At 40.9% G+C, this 26,205-nt stretch overlaps 1 protein-coding gene across 2 annotated transcripts in view; it reads left to right on the top strand.

The window, feature by feature from the left end:
• The window catches only part of Iftap (intraflagellar transport associated protein), a 77,615-nt gene that overhangs the window by 721 nt on the left and 50,689 nt on the right, over nt 1-26,205 (top strand). For both annotated transcript variants that reach the window (XM_057780914.1, XM_057780915.1), the window contains exon 2: nt 14,975-15,125. In XM_057780914.1, coding sequence (XP_057636897.1) covers nt 14,993-15,125 — 133 coding nt within the window. In that variant the 5' untranslated portion in view covers nt 14,975-14,992. The remainder of the gene's footprint in view (nt 1-14,974; nt 15,126-26,205) is intronic.

The raw sequence follows: 26,205 nt of genomic DNA on the forward strand, positions 1-26,205 counted from the left end.
AAAAGACTCCTTTCTGTATTGTACTGCCGTTAAGAAATATTTATCAGATAAAGGTAAGCTTAGGAAGTTTGTACTGTTACCTACCTTAGAGAGAGGTGAAGTACTCTTCCGGCTTGCAGATGTGAAACACTCTGTTATTGGCACTACATGTTGAAACAAAATAAGATTGACTCTTTTTAGAGTAAGTTGTTTAAAAAGCAGAATAAAACAACGGTCAGGATTAGGACTCAGTGCTGTCAGCCTCAACTCAAATCCTGGCTGTCACTTAGTAACTAATGATCTGACTTTGTGCAAACTGTTTAACTCTCTGTGGCTCGATTTTCTCATCTGTAAAATGAGGTGGTTTTATCCACATAGGTTGATGTCAGAATTGTAAAGGAGCCAGAAGAGGGCCCAGACACAGTAGTAAATACCATTATCTTGTCATTGTCACAAGATAACAAGGCTGTTAGGGCACAGATATCTGCTGATAACGGCCGCACACGTGAATGGTGCTGGAGATGTCTAGAGGGGGCTATATGATGTTGGGATTTGGTCAGTAGATGCAGACAGATGAATTTTTTTCTTAATTGAATTTGGTCTTTGACAGTTTCATACATGTATATAGTTCATTCTGATTTACTGTCATTCTGCCCTCTTTTATGTTGCTCCTGCCCCTGCCAACGTCCCCCTCCTTCCTAAAAATCTTTTCACCACATTTCCCACATTTATGTCTTTTTGTTTTGTTTTGTGTCCCATTGAGTTTAACCAGAGATATCTGAGTGACCATGGGTTTGGAATTGTGTATGGAAGTTTGGAGTATGCCCTAACGGATGCTTATCTGAAGGCAATGTCTCCTTCTCTCCCAAATCTATCAGTAGTCAGTAGTACTGCAGAGTGGAGTCGGCCTTTCTGAGCCGTGGGCTGTTGATAGGGCCAGCCTTGTGCAGGCCCAGCCTAGGAAGCCACAGCCATGTAAGGTCATGGTTGCAGTGTCTGTGTCGCACCTCAAAGAGGAGCAGCGATTCACAGCTGCTCTGTCTTCTGCCTCCCGTCTTCCTTCAAGAGATTCTCTGAGCAGTGGAGGGCATGTGTAAATGATAAACTTTTGAACTAATAATACTTGGTTAAATTGTTAAGCCAAAGGTGTTGGTGGTGACTCAGGGAGGGAGGGAGGGAGGGAGGGAGGGAGGGAGGGAGGGAGGGAGGGAGAGAGAGAGAGAGAGAGAGAGAGAGAGAGAGAGAGAGAGAGAGAGAAGAGCACAGCACTAGCCTGAAAGAGTTTTCACTGTAGTCCACTGTGCCATGAGAAGGTCGTCATAGGGGTTTGGAATATTATGGATTAATAATAAGAAGCAGTTTCTTGAGCAGTGCATAGGGAAGATTGTCCATTTTGTACCAAACTTGGAGCCCTAAAAAACAGTAAAGGGAGCTACATTGTCTCCTCTTGGGACATAGACAAGTGTTTGCCCATTTAAGTCTCAGACGATCTGTCTTAGTCAGATGATTTGTATATTTAAATAATAGAAATATTGGAGGTGTTTTAGCGTTTTTGACACCATCTAGTTGTTGAAGTTTTGGTTCATGTGGGAATATATTTTTGCTGGAGTTGATGATTGTATCTTTTCCAGGGCTTTAATATAACTATATTAGTTACATCTAGGGTTTTAAAAATTGTTTAAAAATTATGCTAGACCTAAAATAACCCACTGAAAGCTTCTGTTTAAATAGACAAAAATATCAGGCAGATTAAAAAAAAATACTGCTTTTCAACTAAGGGAAATTTCAAAGTCAACACATTAAAGATTCTTCTTAAAAGGAAGACATACAGGGCCAATACCCTTAACACAGTTTTCTCAGCCCTGTGCTAGCATTCCCCAGCAGGGCAATTTTCACTTGTTCGCTTTGAAGCCAGGGCATAGTTGAGTATCAGAAGAGAACTAATGGTGTGAGGTCTGGGTTTGTAGTTTCCTGTGTCTGAACTGACTTTCTCTCCAAAGACAGACAGTGTACTCTGATGCTCTAAATCTTACAGATCAGCATTGTCCATGTTTCCTGACTCCAAAATAGCTAGTAGACCATGCACTGCAGCTACTTAGTGTGTGAGTGAGCACTGTACGGTCTATCAGGTTAGAGGCATATGTTGCTTGATTTCTGCTGGCAATGAAACCAGGGTTAGGCCTATCTTCCCCTGCTGATGTCAGAGGATCATTTTTGTCCCAAGATTAATAATAATACCCTGAAGGAATTGAAAGTAATCCTTGCAGTAGCTTGAGACCAGGAGACCCCATCCTTCCAAAATATACATCTCTTCTTCCCTACCCAGATGCCCTGTTCATCTGTAGCCAACACACTGGTTTAGTGTGGCAGCAACAAACCCTTAAAGTTTATAAACATAGGTTCCCATCTTTTAGCATTGCTAGAAATGAAGTATTGAACCTACCTGAAGGCCAGAGGGGCTGCTTATCCCTCTCTGAATCCTTGCGGCTATGCCAGGAATTAAGGTCGGACTTGGGGAAGAGTCAGTGACTGTTTAGTTTGACTGTGGCAAGCGGAAGGCTGAAGGGTAGAGTGTTTGTGTGCCTACAGATGTTCCAGCGAACACCGGTGTAACGGGAGTAACTGACTGTGACCCCCACCCCCACCCCTTTGGTGGTTGAAGGAGAGAGATATCCACTGGGGTGTTACCCTCAAGTTTAACCATTTCATTACTGTCATATTGAAAATATAAGACTGGAGTCACCAGTCAATTGTAAAGACAAAATCTAACTGAAACTTGATTTATTAAAATTAAGAGCATTTTAGACAAACAGAAAAAAAATATCACTAGCTTGATTTAACAGTCTAGTGAATCAAATGGGAAGTGATCTGTTCTGAAGCCAGGCTCAGAATGTCTCTTCTATGACGACGCTCTAATTATCGGATGCATTGTGATGTAATGTCCGGTGTGAAGCTTGTGAGAATAGGGTTTGTGGAGTCATCTTAACCCTCAAAGCCTGCTTACCTCACATGATTGTTGACGAAAGATAAAAAGAGATAACTTATGAATGGTTCTAGTCAGGGTGGCATGGCGACTTCATATGGCCTTTGCGATTTTAGTCGTTGCGTAGGATTTCATTGAGTAGAAGCATTTACGAAAGCACTGCTCTGCTTTGTCATTTAATCAGCCTCCACGAGGCTGAGATGACCACAGAGACTAGGGTGGACAGATCCGGTGGGGTCTTTGCTTCCATCTCTCACAATTTTCTTATCTCTAAAACAAGGATCTGAGTGTTGCTAAACAGACCATGCATGGGAAAGAGGGTTTGCACAACAAATCTTGTTTCTGAGGGTGAGTGATGTTATGGCTTCCTTTGTATAAACAGCTACTTAATTTAATTTTATTTGGAAAATGTTAAGATCTGTTTTCAGGGTCGACTTTTTTTTTTTTTTTTTTTTAATGCATGTGGAGCTCAATTTCCTGGTTGATTCTTCTCATCTGAAAATGCTGGTCAGTTCTTTAAATGTCAGTGTCTAGTTATTTCCATGATGATTTTGGTTTGTCTGAAAAAGGGCAGTTGGCTGTTTTCCTACTTGTACCATTGTGTGATGGTTGTGATATCTGAAATCACAGCCATGGTAGCAGCACTCATAAAGCTGATGTTGTAGCTGTTCTACAGTTCTTAATAAACGGAACTCATTTAATCTTAATGTAGCTTCTGGTGAGGGTTTTAGCCTTTAGGTGTTAATAACGTCATGAACCTGGCAGTTTTTACTTAGTTTTTGAATAGGTTTTCTATCTCTGGAGGTGACCGGAGACTAGAGCAGTAATCCTCTCTTGGCCGTGGTTCCATTTTCCCTGTATGTCTGTCTGTTATGTGGAGGCAGGATTGTGGTCTTCTGGGATCTAAAGATGTTAAACAGAAAGTCCCAGACATGAGCAAATTATAGATTTTAAGCTGTATGATGCCCTGAATAGCATAGTGATGTTTTGTCACTTTCTTCTGCATCCTGCCTGGCACCTGAGGCATCCCTTTGTCCAGTGTGTTCACACAGTATAAGCTACCTTCCTGTTATTCACTCAGTAGCCTCTTTGTTAACTGACCAATGGAATGGCATTATAGTGCTTGTGTTCAAGTAACCCTTGTTTTTGTTTAACTGCAGCCCCAAAGCATAAGGCTCAGGTGAAACTGGAAATTTGGATATGACAAAGAAAAACTGTAAAGTGCTCTCTTTGGTGATCCTCTCATATCACCATAAGAGGAAGGCTGATCATACATATACAGATTTTAAAATGGTACAGAGCTACTTCTCTTCTGTGTGTGTTTAAAAAAGCGCTCTTACTTTTCCTAATTTGTAAGTTAAACCTTATTGTAAATATGGATAGGAAAACATAGAGTAGGGTCTGATGCATCTGCAGTTTCAGGCATCCCCTGGAGGGTTTTGAACATATACTTTGGATTAAGGGGCACTAGTGACTTAAATCCATGTTCAGTCATGTAAGGGGTCAAGCAAACAAAAAACCAAACCAAAGCAAAAAAACCCAAACCCCTCCAAACTTCGGCCTTGCACGTAGCAGCAAGTATTACAGTAGGATAAAATGGCAGTGTTTTAACATTTGTGTGCACATGTGATGGCACGTGTGCGCATGTGATGGCACGTGTGCACATGTGATGGCATGCGCATAAGCATGTGATGGCACGTGTGTTCATGTGATGGCACGTGTGTGCATGTGACGGCACGTGTGTGCATGTGATGGTACGTGCGTGAGCATGTGATGGCACGTGTGTGAGCATGTGATGGCACGGGTGTGCGTATGTGATGGCACGTGTGTGCGCATGTGATGGCACCTGTGTGCGCATGTGATGGCACATGTGTGCGCATGTGATGGCACGTGTGTGCGTATGTGATGGCATGTGTGCGCGTATGTGATGGCATGTGTGTGAGGATGTGATGGCACGTGTGTGTGCATGTGATGACATGTGTGTGTGCATGTGATGGCATGTGTGTGAGGATGTGATGGCACGTGTGTGCATGTGATGACACGTGTGTGAGGATGTGATGGCATGTGTGTGTGCGTATGTGATGGCATGTGTGTGTGCACAAGTGATGGCATATTTGTGGAGGTCAGGATAATCTGGGGAATTGCTTTTCTCCTTCTGCCATATGGGTTCCAAGCATTGACCTCAGGTTGCCAGGCTTGGCAGCAAGTGCCCTTCCCTGCTAAGCCATCTTGCCAGTCCAAGGCAGCCATTTTTGATTTTGATTGCCAGTGAACACACCTTTTATTTTTCTCACATTCAACTTTCCTTCATGGTTCTTTGATGTTCATCAGGAAATCACAATTGTAGGTTACTTAGCCCATTTTAAAACCTTGAGGCAGAATCAGATTCCAACTCTTACTGAAATATATTGATTTATCCTTTTTAAATCAAAAAAGAGTGGAGAACTAAAGAATACCAGTCAACTTAACTACAGAATAAAAATAGCTTTATTTCATGGGAGAGATAAAAGCCTTAATAATACGATAGACTGACATTGTAATTGAACAGCCAAGGAAGCATAATTGGAACAAAAAAGAGATGAAAGACAGCTTCAAGTCCAGTGCCTTTGTTTTCATATTCAATTTCTACGTAAGGACAGAAAGTTAACTAACTTTCCAAGGGCAGCAGCTGCAGGGTCTGTGTGCTGGTGAGTTGGGGGAAGGCAGAGGAGGAACACCAAACTAGATTCTCAGCTTTGCTCCCTTTAGGCTGGTCCACCTCTGCTCTCTAAGTGGAAGAGCAGCTTCGCGATGACAGGGAGCAAGGCTAGTGGCATCTCCTCATAGCACTGAGATAGGCATGGATGTTATGTGTTCAGTAATGAGGGCCTGGTGCTTAGGGAAGCAATAGAAACAGGCAAGTTTGACTTGTTCTGTGAATTGCAAATTAGAACCACGTTTGAAACTGACAAAGGAGAAAAGAGGAAGGAAACAGAAGTAGAAAAGGATGCGATCTGCAGTTAGGGTGATGGGCTGTCAAGAGCAGGGCATGTCACTTTTTATTTAAATCAGTTAAGTAAGGCCCCCCTGAGCAGGGGTCTAGTATTTTCCTCTAGGGGTTCCCTTCTCTCTGATTCAGTGTGAGATCATTGCTTTAAAATAAAGTGGCAAAACCCGGCAGAATTTTGAAATGTGCTAGAAAAAAAATCATAAAACAATTCCTTTTTAGAGAAAGAGGCATTTGTGATATTTTATCTAGATAGAGACTGTGTTAGCAAAGGCAGTTTGTATGTGTGCACCAGTGCGGTTGTATACATGGAGGCAAAGCTGCAAATGGAAGCATTGCGTTCTTTCTTAAAGCCCATTTGTTATTCCAGTCATAGGAGTCTGAATTAAAAATAGCTGAGATGCACGTCTCAAAAATCTTATTTCTTTTAAGAGAATGCCAAGTGAAAAGGTCAATTTTATTTGCAAGATCTGGCATTTTGAAACACTCAGAAATGTATTCCTACAGGCCGTGTTGACTTAGTTCCCTGGTCTACACCTGCTCCCGACCAGCTGTGTGATTTTACTTAAAGCTGATGTTCTGGTATTGCATTGTGCAGGTGGCTGGCGGACTCAGGAAAGCCTAGAGAGGGCACAACTTTAACTAAGCAGGGCATCTCTCTGTCAGAGTTGTCATAAAATTACAGAGGCCATACATGTCAACAGGACATTGCATACCAGTGAAATAGTTGAGCTGGAACATCTCTTACTGTTGAAACATTGTGCAATTTGGGAGCTATAAAGTGCCAGTACTTCCTCTGGATTAGAAATTTTACCAGGGGCGTTGAGAAAAAGGATCACAGTATCTTCTGTTAATTCAGGAAGGCAGTTGATGGCATATCTGGGGCTAGGGCGATGGCTGAATATGGCTGAGATGTGTGCAGACTTTTCTCGGTAAATGGACTGTCTAGAGATCACCAGTTGCTTAGAGGAGTTTAGCCAAAGGTAAGGGTAGGGTGTTTTTTGTGATTCCACATAGCTGTATATTAAATATGAATTGAGAAAGATATGGCAGTGAAAAGGCGACCTTCCTGATTGCAAGAACAATTCCCCTTGGTGTGTCCTGCAGGTGTACAGTTAATCAACTTTTTAAAAACAAGGAGTAAGTGCTTAGCTGTGAGTGCTTTCTTTGTTTCTGTTAACTAATAACTGTTGTTAAAAGTATATTTAGTTGGACAGCCTTTGTTCCTTAACACCAAGGTTTCCAGACTGACTTCAGTTGCTGGGAGAAGAGCATATTTTGGGGAGATAAAATTGATTTTATGCAATCTGCTGATGAGTAGAAAGGCTTAATGAATGGTCGCCCCAAGAAGCATTCTGATAGTGGCTTGGGTGGATGAGCAGGAAGAGAAAGCAAACTTTCCAAGCAGAGTGTTTCTGCTTAAGCATGCTCTTTTGCACACTCGTGTTATTCCTGACCCCCAAGTGCTCCTGCAGAAGAAAGAAGTCAACACACCAGTCTCGTCTCCATGTCCTTGGTAGAAGTCTTGCAGTTACTTTTCCATCCTTGAGTCTCTTCAGCTTCAATTGCCTTACCTTTCTCTGCTCTTCTAAACTTTTAACTTTGAAATAATCATAGTATAGATTCATAGGGGGCTGCAAAGAACTGAACAGAGAAGTTCCATGCGTCCTTGGTTTAGCCTTCTGCAAAGTTAACCATCTTGTATAAGTAATACAAAATTTCAGAAATTGATATTGGCATGAGCCACAAAATATATTTGGATTTCATCATTCATGCACCCATTTGCTATTTGTGTATTTTCTTTGACCAAGTGTCCATGCATGTCTTTTGTCCTTTGAAACTGATGTAATCTTGGATTTCAGGAGGAATCTGCATATTCCAGATGCTGCTCTCTTGTTGAATATATAATTTGTTAATATTTTCTTCCGGTTTTTCTCTACATCTTAATAGGTCTTTGCAGAAGGACACTTTCTGCTTTTAATAAAATTAATCAGTTTTCTCTTGTGGATTATGCTTTTGGGTTCAAGTCTAAAAATTACTTTTTACTCATCATACGACCTGAAGATTTTCTGTTTTTCCTGTTTTCTTTATCACATATTCTATTTTGCCTTGACCTATTGTTATTCCTCTTTCTTCCTTCACTTTAGCAGTCTTTCATTGGGTTTCATGTTATTGTAGTTTTAAGGTCATCATCAAATGCTCCTGTTAGGAAAATGGGGTCTTGTATAGAATAAGGAACCTTTAAACCTCAATAAGAAGGAGCCAGATGTGTGTTTGTTGAAGCAGTCGTTGTGATATCTACATTCATGTTAAGCACTTACTAAGCCCACACTCTTTATACTGTGTGCAATCTTTAGTATGGATGTGCTCTCTTACTCTTTTCTTTAAGATGATATGTATGTCAGGGGAAGTGGATAGTGATTAAGATACACCTACTTCTAAGACCTGGGCCTGGAAGATAGTACATCTCTTTTGAAACTGTGAGGTCAACAGTAATCCCAAAGCCTTTCCTACCTTCCCCCAAGTGCTTCCTTTAATTTTCACTGCAGAGGTTTATGCCTGGGGGATCCAGGCCCAGATGCTTCTACCCGCAGCCCCTGGGTGTTAATGAAGCATTCTCTGGCTTTCATGTGTTACAGAGGCATGTCACTAAAAGTTTGCAGCTTGAAGTGTGGGGTATCCTTTGATGCTGGAGTTGTCTACTTTTATCTCATCCTGATGAAAGAACAGTAGAGAACTGCAGGTTCTTTTCTAGTCTGTGTTATGTTTTGTTTCATATTTCTGCTGTCCTCTGATCTCTTCCTTTATTTTTCTGGGTGTATTTATAGGTCTCTAGATATAGAGATCTATAGATTGATTGGTCTCTAGAATGTATGTACATACTCATCTCCTAGGTGTATTGAATTTAAATTGGCTGGATTGTCCTTGGAAGCAGGAGTCTATGCATATAACATTAGTCTTGTTCTTTTTTGTTTTGTTTTTATTCCTCCTGGAAACAATATTTATCAGAGGCAAGAAGGATTCCAAGTGGAAGGAGGGTTTCAGCTGTACTCTTCAGTAGAGTGTGACCACGTTCAGCTGTACTCTTCAGTAGAGTGTGACCACGTTCAGCTGTACTCTACAGTAGAGTGTGACCACGTTCAGCTGTACTCTACAGTAGAGGGTGACCACGGTAGAGGGTGACCACGTTCAGCTGTACTCTACAGTAGAAGGTGACCACGTTCAGCTGTACTCTACAGTAGAGGGTGACCACGTTCAGCTGTACTCTACAGTAGAGGGTGACCACGGTAGAGGGTGACCACGTTCAGCTGTACTCTACAGTAGAGGGTGACCATGTTCAGCTGTACTCTACAGTAGAGTGTGACCACGTTCAGCTGTACTCTACAGTAGAGTGTGACCACGTTCAGCTGTACTCTACAGTAGAGGGTGACCACGGTAGAGGGTGACCACGTTCAGCTGTACTCTACAGTAGAGGGTGACCACGTTCAGCTGTACTCTACAGTAGAGGGTGACCACGTTCAGCTGTACTCTACAGTAGAGGGTGACCACGTTCAGCTGTACTCTACAGTAGAGTGTGACCACGTTCAGCTGTACTCTACAGTAGAGTGTGACCACGTTCAGCTGTACTCTACAGTAGAGGGTGACCACGTTCAGCTGTACTCTACAGTAGAGGGTGACCACGTTCAGCTGTACTCTACAGTAGAAGGTGACCAATGACTTTTACTCTTGTTTAATTTTCTGAGCTGAACACAATATCACATTTTGTTTTCTCTCTCTTATGGAAGTTGACAACCGCACACTCTCTCTTTTATATTATATTTTAATTACATTTCTCCCTTCACTTTCCACTCTCCAAATCCACTGATATGCCCCCGTCCTCTCCTCCTCAAATTTATAGTTTCTCTTTTCACCAGTTCCATTCGTTTTTAGTTACATTCCTGCTGGTTTCTTTGTGTTCCTGATCATAAGCTTCTCTTTGTGGTTTATCACACAAGAACCATACATGATAACTCATCAGTGGCACCAGTTGACAACACTCCAAGTGAAGTTCCTTTCCCCTATTTGTTCACATTCATTCAATTGACTAGGTAAGCTCCAGGTAGCAATCAACTTTGAAAATCTAAAATTCTTAAAAAAAAAAAACTTTAAAAATGTATATGTATGACTGTCCTTGTGTGGGTATGTGTTTGTGATTCCAGTGCCCAAGGAGGCCGAAGGAGGGTTTTGGATCCTCTGGGATTGGAGTTACAGATTTGTGTGAGTTACCTAATATATGGGAAATGAACTCAGGTCCTCTGGAGCCACCACTCCAGCCCAGAGAAGCTGAGTTTCTTTCCCTTGTCTTGGTATGGTGTAAAAGACACTGGGAAGTCTTTGTGGGCAAGTGCTGCGTGGTTGTAGTTGAGTCCAGGAGGCCAGCTCTTCACACTTGCTCTTCCCTACCTTATGAACCAGTCACAATAACCTGCTTACAGTACAGTTCAGTCTTTCAGAGACTTGACTGTTTATACCACCATGAAAGGACAGCCAACCTGTGACATACTGAGGCTGTTTCCTTAGGTAAAGTAAATTACATTGCTGGTGTGTCCTGTCCTCCTTCATCTCCTTCAGTGAAGTTTTACTTCCCAGAACTGTAATATGCAGAAGGTGGGCTCTGAGAAAGCCAGTACCGCTCCTTACAAGTTTATTATTGTTTTCAAGTTGCAATAGGACACATCACATTTTTTAAAGCATTTTTACAGACATATAATCCTCTGTGTTGTTAGAAAATCAGGCAGTGCACCATGGAAGAAGATTAGTCCACAGGGGCCTGTGTCTTAAGGCTTACCACTCTTGTCTGGGACAGTTCATTTTATTGGGTGAGTTCATTACATGAGGAACAGAAGATAGACAGCGAAGATGTGCTGTTGGTGGTGATGGCATCACATTCCACACTTCATTGTAGTAGACATTTTAGTACACACAGCGCTCTACTTCTATGATTGTTGGCTTTATTACTTGATAATACACAACATGACCTCTGGGAGGTGATGGAATTTTCCTCTCCTGTCTCTCAGTCATAGCCAAGGGGAAAAGCCAGCCAGTTCCTAAGCACCTGATTTCTAAGTGACATTAGTACTCAGGGCAGAGCAGTGAATGTTCTCTATTTCCTTTCCAAGGCTCTGATGGTGGAAGCGTTCTTATGATTTACCAGTAGCTATTTATATACCTTTACTTACCATTATGTTCTACGCCTTTCATGTGGTGCTCAAAGCATAAAACAAAACCAAGCCAAAAAATATGAATCTTGTTATCTAGGGAAGCCTCTCTTTTTCTTTTTTGTTTTAGAAAACTGTTTCATGATAAAAACGCACTAGCATGTGGGTGGTAAATGAAAAGCATGCTTCCATCTAGAAAACCACTGGCATTTGCATAAACCACCAGACTGTCTGCTAAAGGGGGATCTGCTTTGTCAGTCTCCGGGGACCTTTAACATTGGGCTCCTAATGCTTTTCTAGGTAACAAAAGGTCTAAATTGGATGATGGGTACTTGTTAAATTCTTCAACAGTTGACAGTTTGTGAAAGTCTTAAAAAAGCCAAAATGCCTGGATTGTTACAAACACAGAAATGAAATGAGAAGCCTTGAAGGATTTTTTCCCCCTCAGTGCTGTCCTGTATATAGCCTGTTGGCCATTTGCCTTTGGCAGTACTGAGCTATATTGAAAGTAAATAATCAAAATATGCCAACTTTGGAAAGGAGACCTAAAGAAATTTCTGCGGCTGTTTTTTTTTTTTTAAATAAACATAACTTTGAGAAGACATTTGCAGCGGTAGAAACCACAACTTGGCCATTTTTGATGCACTGAAGTAGACCAGCTGAATGCTTTGAGGACTAGATTATTGGTATTATGCTTGCTCCAGTTCTGGGAAAGTAGGCAGATGTTGAGATTGTTGTGTTTTCATGTATGTCCTGCTGATAGGGAAATGGTAGTCGCTGGTGAGGTTCTTTGTTGGTATTTATTATCTGTCAGCTACAAACATACCTTAATAAGCTTTCCATTGCTGAAGCCTGCACATTGCTGTAGATGGATCTGTTGTAAGTGGTGACTTTTTAGGTATCCAATCTTCAGGTACAAGGAGCTTGAAACAGTGCCTTTAATTTGAAGTTGCTACCTGGACTATTGTTTTCATTTAGTCCTCTAGCATCATGCTTCATGTGAGATTGGAACGTACGAGGTGTTATCTTGTACTACCATCAGTGCGTGCAAAGCCAGAGTGCTCATAATCAAAGTGATTCTCTGCCGTCGTCTTCTTCATTATCATGAGGAAGGCTACGTTCCCTAAGGTGGACACACATTTCATTTGTAGAGCAGTCTTGTGAGCTTAATAGAGCTTCATGGCTCTGTAAAACCTGTAGGTTCACATGTGTTTTAGAATACTTTGGATTTTAGTAAGGTAGGTGGTACATATGACATGCATTGTACAAATCTCCAGGTGGGCTGGGAAAGCAGTTTTGTGTTGTTTTGAAAATGTGATGAGTCACACTGGGTAGAAAAAAAAGGAAGCAGAGATACTCTCATGTTAATTCAGGTCAGGTCTTCTCAGTAAATGAGTTTGAATATCATCTTCAGAAAACACTTTTACCTCCTTAGTATTTAATATCAAAACTGAAGTTTAGGAAACAAGGTTGAGCCATTACAGTGCCCCTTCCAGGAGAAGAGGAAATAGGTCTAGAGATATCAAGTAACTTTCCTAAATTTACATACATGGACTGTGACTGTGAAGCTGTTTGAAAGAACAGACTAGATTTCTAATTCCTAAGTGGTGGGATGCCATGGATCTTATTATGTTATTATTCACACACACAAATCTATTTGTAGAGAACAGCTTATATTTCCCTGTTTTTGTAAAAATGTCTGTAATCATAAACATAGAGACAGGTTTAGAAATATATTTACTAGACTTCTGACAGAGTTTGCAGGTGGGATTTGTGGGGTCAGGGGCTATTTAGCACCTTTATTGTTTTGTACCTTAGACATTCCTGTGTTGTTTGTATTGTAAAGGGTTATGATAGCTGTAGTAAAGGACATCTAAAAGTTAGTAACAACTACCAGATTTTTATTCCTTTTTAAATGAAAGATGATCATTTAAAAGATGGATTTCTATTATTTTTAATTGTGTGTGTATGTGTGTATTTGTGTATGTGTGTTTGTGTGTATGTGTGTATGCGTGTGTGTGTGCGTGTGCATGTGTGTGTGTGCCTGCAGAGGTCAGAGGAGTCAAATCCTCCTGGAGCTGGAGTTACAGACAGTTGTGTGCCTCCAGATGTGCTGCTGGGAACTGAACTCTGGTCCTCTGTAAGAACACCACTATGGAGCTTTCTCCCCAGTTCCAGATTTTTATTCTTGTTTCAGAAAAATATAAAGAAACTTGGTGCTGTCATTTCTTACCATATAGCGTAGTGGTCCCTTATCCCCTTTTTATTATTCTGCATGTATTACTTTGGCAACATTTCTTCTTCTTCTTCTTCTTCTTCTTCTTCTTCTTCTTCTTCTTCTTCTTCTTCTTCTTCTTCTTCTTCTTCTTCTTCTTCTTCTTCTCCTCCTCCTCCTCCTCCTCCTCCTCCTCCTCCTCCTCCTCCTCCTTAATGTAGATAATCCATTTTCCCAAGACTTTATAAAATAATATTTTATACAGAATGAATGGAATTCAATCAGATATGATACCATGAATAAAGACTAAGTTCAAACAGCAAAGAATGAGACAGTTAGCAGCATGAAAAAATGAGTTCTGTGTGAAAGGGCCAGTGGTGTTGTGAATGTGATGTTCAGTTGAATAGAATTAGTCCACACCCAGACCATGTTGAAGTCTCAGCTCCAGTTTGTCATATTGTGAATGTGCTATCAATTACACACATACAGGCGATGTGGTATCAAATCTTTCCCAGTTCATTGACTGAGGGCTTGATAGGGTTCCAAGGACAGGTAAAGTCAATGACCAAGTTCAGCTGATTTGTCAAGTCTAGTGACATTTTGACCATTGTACCTGTTCAAATGAGCATCTTTAGCTCAACATTAGGCTACCAGCTCTATACCACACCCCAAGGTCTTAAGTGTTTGGGATACAAGTATGAGAAGATGGAGTCAGTCTTTTTTACTGTGAGTATAGGAGCAGACGAAGAAGTATGTATAACTCTTTCTAGAGAATGTCCTAAGTACACAGTGCACAGTGGCATGAGAAGTCACAGCCTGCTTTTTCCATGGTAGAGAGGGGTCTCTCTGTGTGTGTGGCTCAGAGAACCTCAACTATGAACTCAGTTTTGGAAAAGAAATGTGTTCCAACAAATATAATGAGAAGATTAAGATGGTTCAGTGTGTCCTTGTTCAAGGATGTCAGGTACTAAAGGGGTTAAAATTATTCAGTACTCCTTCACAGGCTCAGGGAGCACTTGGGGTAGGTTAGGGAGACAGACTTAGGTTTATTTTTAGGATTTTTAGTAGGACTGCCAATGGTTTCAGTGGAATGTCAGGATTCTAAGACCTGCATGTGCTAAGATACAGGCAGGGCCACTTCTTGCTAGTTATAGTACTTCTGTGCTCACAGTAGATAGAGTGAAGCATGATTTGTTGTTTTAAGGGCTTGAGTTCAGGGGTTGGGCAGGAATGTTTGGCTTTATGAACTTACCTGGGGTTGTGGAAGCTAACATTGAAGCACCTAGATCATACCAGCTCCAATAGTTGTTGCTACTACATGGGGTGGTAGTGGCGATGGTGGTCCATAGATGTCCCTCTGAGACTCTTCTCACAATGAAAGATTTGTAGTTTCTAGTTGAGTTATGTGACACTATTCTTGTGACTTAAACTTATACTGAGAAAAATGAAATCCAAATAGGTAGTTAGCAGTTCACAGCCCAGAATGTGCTGAAGCTTCCAGCTCTTACCGGAGTCCACTGCTCCAGCAGCAATTCCCCTGCCTGTTGGGGCCATAAATTCCTCTCCACAGTGTTGCTGAAGCTGCCTTACTTGTGTTTGTCTTTGTCTTGTAGAGTGGCCCGTGAATAGGAATGCCTGCCCAAATACCGAGACCAGAGATAATGGATGAAGATCAGTTAATGAAAGATGTCTTGGATAAGTTTATCAATTGTCCTGAGCAAACATATGAAGAATTTCTGAGCACTTTTACTCATCTTTCAAAAGGTAAAATATTGAATGTTTTATAATATTTTTATTGATTATTTGGAAATTGTATATCATGAGCCCTGAGAAAACTCACTGCCTAGTCCTTCCAGGTCTGCCAACCCCTTTACCCTTGTGATGTCCTGCTGTATCCCCTTCCCCCCTAAAAAAATAAGAAAAAGAAAAAGAAGTCCAATTTGTGTTGCGCATATACTCACTGGAGCATCGTCAAACTCCCAGTAGCCAGCCCTGTAAAGAAAGCTGAGTCCTTCCTCACCTGGAGAGCTATATGAAGTAACATTTTACAGCAACAAGTAAATGACTTTTTAAGTCTGTGCCTTCGGTGTCTTTTCAGAAGACTCATGAGCATTCATTCAACTCCTTAGAGCACATCATTCTTGCTAGAGACTTTGTGACTGATAGGTGTAAACACCTAAGTGTTTATTTGTTCAAGAATTGTGTTGTAGAATCAGAGATACTTGATAACTGCAGATGAGCTGAGAAAATTTTAGCTGTTCATTTTATCTTTCAAGCTGTTAAAAGCACATTTAAAACTAAGATACTCTTCTTCATTTGGATTTTGGTGTGATCATTTTCCAGCTACTTGACTTTGATAGGGGTTGTTACCAGAAAGTAGGACTAATCATGGCACCTCCCTCAAAGGATGCTAAAGACTAAGGATATGCTATGCAGAACTGGTCACAGTGGTTAACACATTGGGTGTGGTTATCATTTTTGGAATGATGGTGATACTGTTGATGAGGATGGTGCTGAGGTTTCTTTTCTTTTTCTTTTTTGAAACTTTTTTTTTTTTATTAAAAATTTCCACCTCCTTCCATTTTCCTCCTCCTCCTCCCCCTCCCTCTCCAGTCCAAAGAGCATTCAGGGTTCCCTGCCCTGTGGGAAGTCCAAGGTCCTCCTGCCTCCATCCAGGTCTAGGAAGGTGAACATCCAAACAGACTAGGCTCCTGCAAAGCCAGTACATGCAGTAGAATCAAAACCCAGTGCCATTGTCCTTGGCTTCTCAGTCAGCCTCATTGTTAGCCACGTTCCGAGAGTCCGGTTTGATCACATGCTCCATCAGTCCCAGTCCAGCTGGCCTTGGTGAGCTCCCATTAGATCAGTCCTGCCATCTCAGTGGGTGGGCGCACCCCTCACGGTCCTGACTTCCTTTCTCATGTTCTCCCTCCTTCTGCTCCTCCTTTGGACCTTGGGCGCTCAGTCCAGTGCTCCAATGTGGGTCTCTGTATCTATCTCCATCCATTGCCAGATGAAGGTTCTATGGTGATATGCAAGATATTCATCAGTGTGGCTATAGGATAGGGCCAGTTCAGGTGCCCTCTCCTCAGCTGCCCAAGGAACAAACTGGGGACATCTCCTTGGACACCTGGGAACCCCTCTAGAGTCAAGACTCTTGCCAATGGCTCCCTTAATTAAGATATCTACTTCCCTGCTCCCATATCCACCCTTCCTCCATCCCAACCGTCCCATTCCCCCAAGCTCTCCCCATCTTCCCCTTCTCACTTCTCTCTCCCCATCTCCCCTTACCCCCAGCCCCACCCCCAATCTCCCCATTTTTGCCTGGCAATCTTGTCTACTTCCAATATCCAGGAGGATAACTAGGAAACATCCCTTTGACCTGGAATGATATGGCCTGGATGGAGCCTGAAGTCTAAACTCAAAGTGTGTGTTTCATTATGTGCTTGCTCATTCTATATAGTGTTGGTTTTTAATTGAGCCAACACTTAAATGCTTAGTAATTTTATGAAAAAATTGATTCTAATTTTTTAGGTCACATGAAAAGATGTGGTATGTGATTTCCCTTATAGCAATGTTAGTTGGAGCTCAGGACCCTTGCCATGGAATTCTTTAGTTCTGTCTGAAAATGTGTGCACACCTTGTTCACTCATGTGCCTGCCTTGGAGTGCTTTCGTTCCATCTGAAACTGTGTGCACCTTGTTCATTCATGTTCATTAGAGTTGTGTCCACTTTAGGTTCTGCTTTCAATTGTCTTGATTTGCTTTCAACACCGGCCCTTTCTGGGCCATCAATACACATTTGAGATCTCTCCACTGAATCTCATATTAGATTCATCTGAGAGGCTTTTGGACTCTGTTGTTACAGAGCCCATTCTTCAGCTTAGCTGGGGCCAAGGAGCCACCATTTTGTAAAAGCTCCTCTGGTGACTTAATGTATATCCATGTTTGAGAGTAGGGCTTTCTTGTCTGGAGATCATGACATTCATAGTAAACCTGATCTGATTTGAAATCATGAGCATGCAAAAGCAAGGACATTTTAATGAAGAGAGGGAAAAGGGAATCTGACATTTTTGTTTGATTGTTCAAGGTACAGGTTGAATACTTCTAATTTGAAAATCTGAAACCTGAAAATTCCTGATTACACATGTACAAAAGTCCACATCTGACCTCATGTGCTAAGTTAGAGTAAAAATACCTATGCATTAAAACATGTAATTAAAAATGTATGAGTTTACCTTCAGACTAAGGCATATAAATCATAAATGAATATCAAATTTTAACTTGGGCCTTTTCTCCTCCCATTCTCATTTTATATATAATAAAATATTCTTTTTAATTGATTTTTATTGAGCTCTATGTTTTCTCTGCTCCCCTCCCTGCCTCTCCCCTCCCTTTCAACCTTCTCCCAAGGTCCTCATGCTCCCAATTTACTCAGGAGATCTTGTCTTTTTCTACTTCCCATGTAGATTAGATTTGTGTATGTCTCTCTTAGGGTCCTCATTGTTGTCTAAGTTCTCTGGGATTGTGATTTGTGGGCTGTTTTTTTTTTTTTTTTTTTTTTGCTTTATGTCTAAAAACCACTTATGAGTGAGTACATGTGATAATTATTTTTCTGGGTCTGGATTACCTCACTCAAAATGATGTTTTCTAGCTCCATCCATTTACCTGCAAATTTCAAGATGTCGTTATTTTTTTCTGCTGTGTAATACTTCATTGTGTAAATGTACCACATTTTCCTTATCCACTCTTCGGTCGAGGGACATTTAGGTTGTTTCCAGGTTCTGGCTATGACAAACAATGCTGCTATGAACATAGTTGAGCACATGTCCTTGTGGCATGGTTGAGCATCCTTTGGATATATACCCAAAAGTGGTATTACTGGGTTTTGAGGAAAGTTGTTTCCTTATTTTCTTAGAAATTGCCACACTGACATTCAAAGGGGCTGTAACAACTTGCATTCCCACTTGCATCTCCACAACCTCTCCAGCATAAGTTGTCATCAGTGTTTTTGATCTTGACCATTCTTACAGGTGTAAGATGGAATCTCAGAGTTGTTTTGATTTGCATTTCTCTGATGACTAAGGATGTTGAGTATTTCATTAAGTGTCTTTCAGCCATTTTAGATTCCTCTTTTGAGAGTTCTCTGTTTAGGCCTGTACTCCATTTTTTAATTGGATTATTTGTTCTTTTGATGACCAATTTCTTGAGTTCTTTGTATATTTTGGAGATCAGACCTCTGTCTGATGTGGGGTTAGTGAATATCTTTTCCAATTCTGTAGGCTGTCATTTTGTCTTGTTGACCATGTCCTTTGCTTTACAGAAGCTTTTCAATTTCAAGAGGTCCCATCTATTAATTGTTTCTCTCAGTGTCTGTGCTACTGGGGTTATATTTAGGAAGTGGTCTCCTGTGCCAATGTGTTCAAGTGTACTTCCCACTTTCTCTTCTATGAGGTTCAGTGTGGTTGGCTGTATATTGAGGTGTTTGATCCATTTGCACTTGAGTTTTGTGCATGGTGATAGATATGGATCTATTTTTGTTCTTCTACATGTTGATATCCAGTTATGCCAGCACCATTTGTTCAGTATGCTTTCTTTTTTCCATTTGATATTTTTGCTTCTTTGTCAAAAATCAGGTGTTCAAAGGTGTCTGGATTCATATCCAGGTCTTTGATTCTGTTCCATTGGTTTTCCTGTATGTCCTTATGCCAATACCAGGCTGTTTTCAGTACTGTAGCTCTGTAGTAGAGTTTGAAGTCAGGGATTGTTATGCCTCCAGAAGTTCTTTTATTGTACAGAATTGTTTTGGCTATCCTGGGTTTTTTGCTTTTCCATATGAAGTTGATTACCATTCTTTCAAGGTCTGTGAAGAATTTTTCTGGGATTTTGATGGACATTGCATTGAATTTGTAGATTGCTTTTGTAAGATTGCCATTTTTACTATGTTAATTCTACCTACCCAAGAACATGGGAGATCTTTCCACTTTCTGGTGTCTTCTTTAATTTCTTTCTTCCAAGATTGAAATTTCTTGTCATACAAGTTTTCCACTTGTTTGGTTAGTGTTACTCTGGATATTTTATGCTATTTGTGGCTATTGTGAAAGGTGATGTTTCTCTGATTTCTTTCTCAGTTCGTTTATCATTTGTGTACAGGAGGGCTACTGATTTTTTTGAGTTAATCTTGTATCCTGCTGAAAAACGTTCAATATTTGAAGTCCTTTCAGGTGAGGGTTTCCCATACCCCACTGTTTTCTTTTTTTTCTTTTAAAAAAATGCTGTCAATTTTGACAGTATTGGACTCTCAGTATAATATTGTGTCCTATTTCTCTGATAGCCAAAAAATAATATCATTATCCATTTTGTTTATACTTAAACAAAACATGTAGGCTGTGAGTTTTATATATACTTGAGGGCAGTGAATAATTTAGATCTGCTGATTAATTTGGGGACCACGTGAATGAACTGTTTTGTCATGATATGCAGATCATGACAGAATGACCATTAGTCTGTGAACTCAGGATTATAGCATCTTTTTGTTAATGAACTTGGGTTTAGGAAATTGCTTGCTTTCTGTGAGCCTAGTGATTTAGTTCCTGCTTTTTAGACCTAAACATGGCAGTATGAATGGCTGGCATGAGATGATCCAAATAAAGATAAAACTGGAAGAATTAATGACATTTGTATCTGTATTACTTTAGATATTATTTGTATACCTGATTTTATTTTTGTACCATGGAATTGTGAAACCTTAGCATTAGCTTCCCCTTTATCTAGTCTGTCTTCAGATTCTGTCTTGGCCATTGCATGCCGAGAAAGAAACTGCTTCCCATGTGGTGACTTCCTTTTGAATGCAGCATGGGGCCCCAAACCGAGCTGAAATAAATGACGATGTGAGCCACATAAACTGCAGCTCCAAGCATGCTCGCTGCTGTTTCCTTTCAAAATATCCCCAGGTGCCTGCTCACATTAGAGACTAATGACCTGAAAAATTCCTCTTAAAGCGCGAAGAATTGTATGTACAAAAATATGTCTTAAATCAGTAATTGTCCTTTTCCCCCCTTGAAACATTTAAATACCTCCTAAAAGACCAAATGGTACGTAGGGACATGACTCAGAATTGAATGATAGCCTAGATAGTTGATCCAGGCAGATAGGCTAAGAAATTAGGTTGTTTTCTGAAGGCTTCTGCCTCCCCACCCTGTTTTTAGGCCCTTCATTTGTCCCAGTATGTTTGGTTCTTTTGCATGAATCTTTCTGCTGACATGGTCAGCAGGCAGACTGAGGCACATTTCCTCAGTAGTTCAAGTTCTCAAGTCCATTACTATGTCTATTGATTGACTGTTCTATTTATGTTTATAATAGTTATATGCCAGAATGCTTATGGGATTCATTTTCTTTAGAGGAGTGTTAAGAGGGTCAGTAATCCCATTAAACTTATTTCTCTGGAAAAATTAAACTATAGGCTTTTTGAGAGAAATTCACATTATTGCTTCAGACTCCTGGAAAGCAGCTGGAGACTGTTAATATTGCACATAATTCTCACTACATTACACTGAAGTTGATTATATTTTGGAGGGTTTTTTTTTTTGCAGTTCAAAAAAAAAAGATTTTTAAACCATGGTACATATTTGATTATAAATACAATGTTCTATCAAGATGTTTAGAGATATTAATTACTAATTTTAAACAGATAGTTAATGAATTCTCAATAGTATCTTCAGTTCAAGAGGATAATTAAACTGGAAGATATGTGTTAGAAAATCAGCGTGTGGAATTTTGTTTTTCCCATTGGAAGACACAGTATATGTTGTCAACATTGTGGATAAAAATATCTCTTAATTTAAGAACTTCGTAGAATATCTAGGTGGAAGAGGCATCCCGCCCCCATTTGTCAATTTATATCATTGTAAAGGTTTTGAAAATGTGAATTTTTTAAATAAATACTTATTTGGCGATAGTGGGTTGTTGGAACTTTTTTTTTTCTTTTATTTATTTTTTATTCTTTTTTAATTAAAATTTCCACCTGCTCCCCGTTTCCCATTTCCCTCCCCTCCTCCCAAATATTGCCCCCTCCCCCCACTCCCCTCCCCCTATCCCCACTCCTCTTCTCCTCCCCCCACACCATTCCCCCTCCCTCTCGATACTGAAGAGCAGTCCAAATTCTCTGCCCTGCGGGAAGACGAAGGTCTTCTATCTACGTCCAGGAAGGTGAGCTTCTAAACAGGCTAAGCTCCCACAAAGCCAGTTCATGTATTAGGATTGAAACCTAGTGCCATTGTCCTTGGCTTCTCATCAGTCTTCATTGACCGCCATGCTCAGAGAGTCCGGAATCAACCCATGCTTATTCAGTCCCAGACCAGCTGGCCTTGGTGGGCTCCTAATAAATCAGTTCCACTGTCACAGTGGGTGGGTGCATCCCTCGTGGTCCTGATTTTTTGCTCTTGTTCTCCCTCCTTCTGCTCCTCATTTGGACCTTAAGAGCTCAGACCGTTGCTGGAACTTTTAAGGGATGGGGCCTAGTGTGAGGTTATTAGGTTGATGGGACGCTGCCCTCACGAGGGACTGAACTTTGTTTGTGGAGTCAGTAATTCCTAATTAAATTGGGTGATTATAAGAAGAGCAGTACTGGTCTCTCCCTGGTCCTTGGCTTCCTAACTTGACTTGGGTTTTCTCCCCCATTGTATTCTTACACCATGAAGCCGTTCCCAAGTCACTGGCATCACCCTCAGCAGATACTGGCATTGTGCCCTTGAATTTCAAAACCATGAATTAAACAAACTGATTTTTTATAAAACATCCGACCCCAGGCATGTTAGTACAATAACAGAACTTGGACCACCACAGAGCGTTACAGTCGTCACTGACTCTCGGTTCCAGTATTTGCACTTACCCGTGTGTGCACTCTCGGTTTCCAGTGTTTACATTTACCCGTGTGTGCACTCTCGGTTTCCAGTGTTTACACTTACCTGTGTGCACTCTCGGTTTCCAGTGTTTGCACTTACCCATGTGTGCACTCTCGGTTTCCAGTGTTTGCACTTACCCATGTGTGCACTCTCGGTTTCCAGTGTTTGCACTTACCCATGTGTGCACTCTCGGTTTCCAGTGTTTACACTTACCTGTGTGTGCACTCTCGGTTTCCAGTGTTTGCACTTACCTATGCAAGCACTTATGCACAACCACAGCTGTTGTTCTAGTTTTGTGCTTTAGGTAAAATTATTAATTTCCATGAAACTTTCCTATATTGCCTACCATTCATCTTAAAGTAGTTTGGAGACTAAAATGGAGGTTTTTCCATGACAGGCTTTCATGAAGCCTAGGCTGGCCTCAAGCTTGCTGTGCAGCCAACTGTGACTTTCTTATGTTCTTCCTGCCTCCCCCTCCTGAGTGCTGGGATTCGTTGTGAGTGCTCCCGGGAGACTGAAGAGACTCTACTGTGATTTTATGATTAACAACTCTTAAATTAATCTGTTCCTAATTTTCTTTTTATTTCTTAAAATACTCCACAGGTCAGCTCCCCAAGGGACTCTTTTAGGTCCTTGAAACATTTAACCTGCTTTATTTTTATTAAGTAGAAATCAAAGATTTTTTTTCAGATCTTGATGGAAGCTTCCATTTCTCATTTCTCTGTGTTTTCTCATTTCATTTGCCACCCTTTCTTCTTAGCACTTTCTTTTTCTTGTGGTATGTCTTCAAAAAGGGCTTTCCACACGATGTAGAATATTCTGTGTTGGGGTGTCTAAGACAAATGGTGGTGCTCTGGCTGGCCTTAGAGTTCCAAAACCTAAATAGGCTTCCATTTTGCTCAGAGTTTCATATCTCGTCCCATCCCAGAGGACTACATCTGTGTCTTTCACGCACATGTGGCTGCCTGAAGAGCTGTGCTGGTTCCCTAGCTGATGGCACATTTTAGGGATATGTGGCGGTCCTGTGGTCTGTGCTCACACAGGCTTGCCCTGTTCAGCACACTGGCTACTAGCCAGAGGTGGCCGTTGAATACTTGAACTGTGGCTGGTGCCATTGAGAGTCTGGGACTCAATATTTATTTACTTTTAGTTCTTTTAAATATAAATATGATAAACCACACTCAGTTAATTTAGTAGGATAAAAGTTTAAATGTGTTTGGGACAAATTGGTTATGCGAGTTATTTTTTAAAGGCAAATGTTTGGAAATCAAAGTAAATAAGTATTTTTAATCTAAATTTGACTTCTGATTTGTGGTATGCTATAGCTGTAAAATAGATACTCGATTTTGAAGATTCAGTATAAAAATAGAATATATTGCTAGGTATGGTGGTGAACTCCTTTAATTCCAGCACTCCGGAGGCAGAGGCAGGTAGATCTCCATGAATCTGAGGCTAGTCTGGTTTACAAAGTGAGTTCCAGGACAACCAGGGCTGTTACACAAAGAAAGCCTGTCTCAAAAAAAGGGATATAGATGATATTTTTTAATTACCTATATTTGATATGGTTAATAATATTAAGATACTATGTTGAAATGGATTTAAATAAAAACATGAATATCAACTTCACTTTTTCTTTTTTATCTCTTTCAAACATGACTGTTTGAAAATTTAAAATCACATGCCACATTGCATTTATGCCTAACAATAGTTTTAGACTTCATTGGCTCTTAGAACTAGCCTTTATGAAAGCATAGATTTCAAAGTCTATTCTGGGCTTATGGAGTGTGTCCCTATCATGAGGAGCTGAGGGGTTTTCTCTTTATGGGTCTCTGTAGATGATCCTGTGGCAGCACTGAGTCTCTGACTGTGAGGACCATGGTCTAGATGACATTACAAAGGCTCTTACTGCAGTCACAAGACTATGCATGTTCTCTCTGCAGCCCGTAGTTGTTTAAATTTGTTTCTGTTTAAACTGTAGAGCTGGAAGAGACAGCCCATTGCTCTCTGTTTTGGATTCGTTTATTGATATGTTTACCCATCATTTGTTGTCACAGTAATATGAAAACATAGTCTTTACCATTCCTTTTATGCCATAGGGTCCAGAAAGTCATTGTACATTGGAAATCTGCTTGGTGTCAGGTCAGAGATTGAAATTCCAGACAGCTGACCACCATACTTCCCCCATAGCGACACCCACCAGTGTTAGTGTGTGAGAAAACCAGGCTCACATGCTGGCCGCAGCTGACATTTAGTGGTTACTGGGTGCTATATTTGCATGTTACATGGATCATCTTAATTAGTCTTGCATAGCCTAGTGGAGTTTTTAAAAATGATTTCAAGTTTTATTATTACCAGTTTACAGATGAACAAATTTAAGGTCTAAGATGTTAAGTAACTGACCATTATGGGCTGGACTACATAACCCTAAAAATTGTTATGTTGAAGCCCTAACCATAATGTGGAGTAGATGGTGAGATGGGGGCCTTTAAAAAGGAATTAGGTTTACCTGGCTCTGTGGCGCAATGGATAGCGCATTGAACTTCTAGATTAAAAGTAATTAGGTTTAATGAGTCTAGAATAGTTCTTCAGTCTACTATGACTTTGGGGAATGGTGGGGGTAGGAGTGGGGGGAGAAGAGACATGTACCCTAAAATGACACAGTGAGGAGGTGGCCTTGTGATGGTTGAGACCACAGTCTACACAAGAAACCAAGCCTTCACCTAGGAATCGGGAGGCCGTGAAAAATTTCTGCTGTTTAAACCATCAGCCCTGTGGATATTTCACTGTAGCGCCCAGATCAGCTTGTTACAGGTCACGTGACAAGTTGTCGGTACAGTTGTGTTGTTTGTCTATTTGGAGTGACTTCAAAGCCACGCTCTCAAGGAGATGTTTCCTCTGTTTCTGACAGTGCTGGACAGTTTTTCTTGAGGTCTGGGAGGCACTGATGTGGATAGGAGCCATTGGAACAAATGTCAGAACATACGTGTTTTGCCTTTTTTTGAGTACAGGCTCCATGGGAACTGCTTCTGGTCAATTTCGCTCACTGTTGCTCCTCCTCACTCTAACACCAGAAATGATATCATGTACTATGGGATGAGTGTATGCTTAGTAAATATTTATTGAAGGGTGGACTAAAGAGAAAACAAGAACAACTGAATGGCTGATAGGTTGTCAGTCCCGACCCTGAGGAATAGCCACATTTGGGTCATGGTGCTCCAGGGTTAGATTGATATACATAGTAACTGGAAGCCAAGGAAGGAGGAATCCCCTAGACTCAGGGAGACTGGCCTGGAGGCTGAGCAGAGGTGTGGAGGTGGAAATCTGAGCTTGGGTGTGGAAGAAGAAACAGAGCAAAAGTACATGCGAGGTGTTGCAGGGCATGGCAGACAGCACCGAGGAGCAGGTGACTGACGAGGTCGGGAGATGAAGCACTTAAGGTGGAGTCAGGGGTACTTTGCCTAGGCAATGCTAGGCCTGCGAGGCCAAGTTACTTGTTCAAAGCCACGTGCTTCTCATCTGAGGAGTCTTTTATTATTTGCTTCTCTATTGAGCGTCTGTTCTGTCAAGAGCTTTGCATCTTGTGCTGGGATTTGGTTTACACTTCTGGACTGATAAATTTTGACTTGTCAGTTCAGCCAAAGGAATATCACTACTCATACTTGACAACTTGTAAAAAATGTAATTAAAAATGAAACTGGAGGCAGCACGTGGAACAACACGTTTCTGAAGCTGACACATTTCGGTCCCCAAAGCTGTTTTGAATTGAACGTTAGAAATGAATCTTTAAACTTCCACGGGTGGGATTGGGTACAAAGAGAGGCTTTTCCCAGTCTGAAGAATGAATTTTAAAATCTGCTGTAGAAAAATACCACAGAGAAAAAAATACAGCAAGCAGCTGGTCCTCTTACCCATTTCTAAGCAGGAGAGGAATTTCAGTAGAGC

This window comes from Chionomys nivalis, chromosome 9, assembly GCF_950005125.1.
Source record: "Chionomys nivalis chromosome 9, mChiNiv1.1, whole genome shotgun sequence".
Taxonomy (NCBI): Eukaryota; Metazoa; Chordata; class Mammalia; order Rodentia; family Cricetidae; genus Chionomys; species Chionomys nivalis.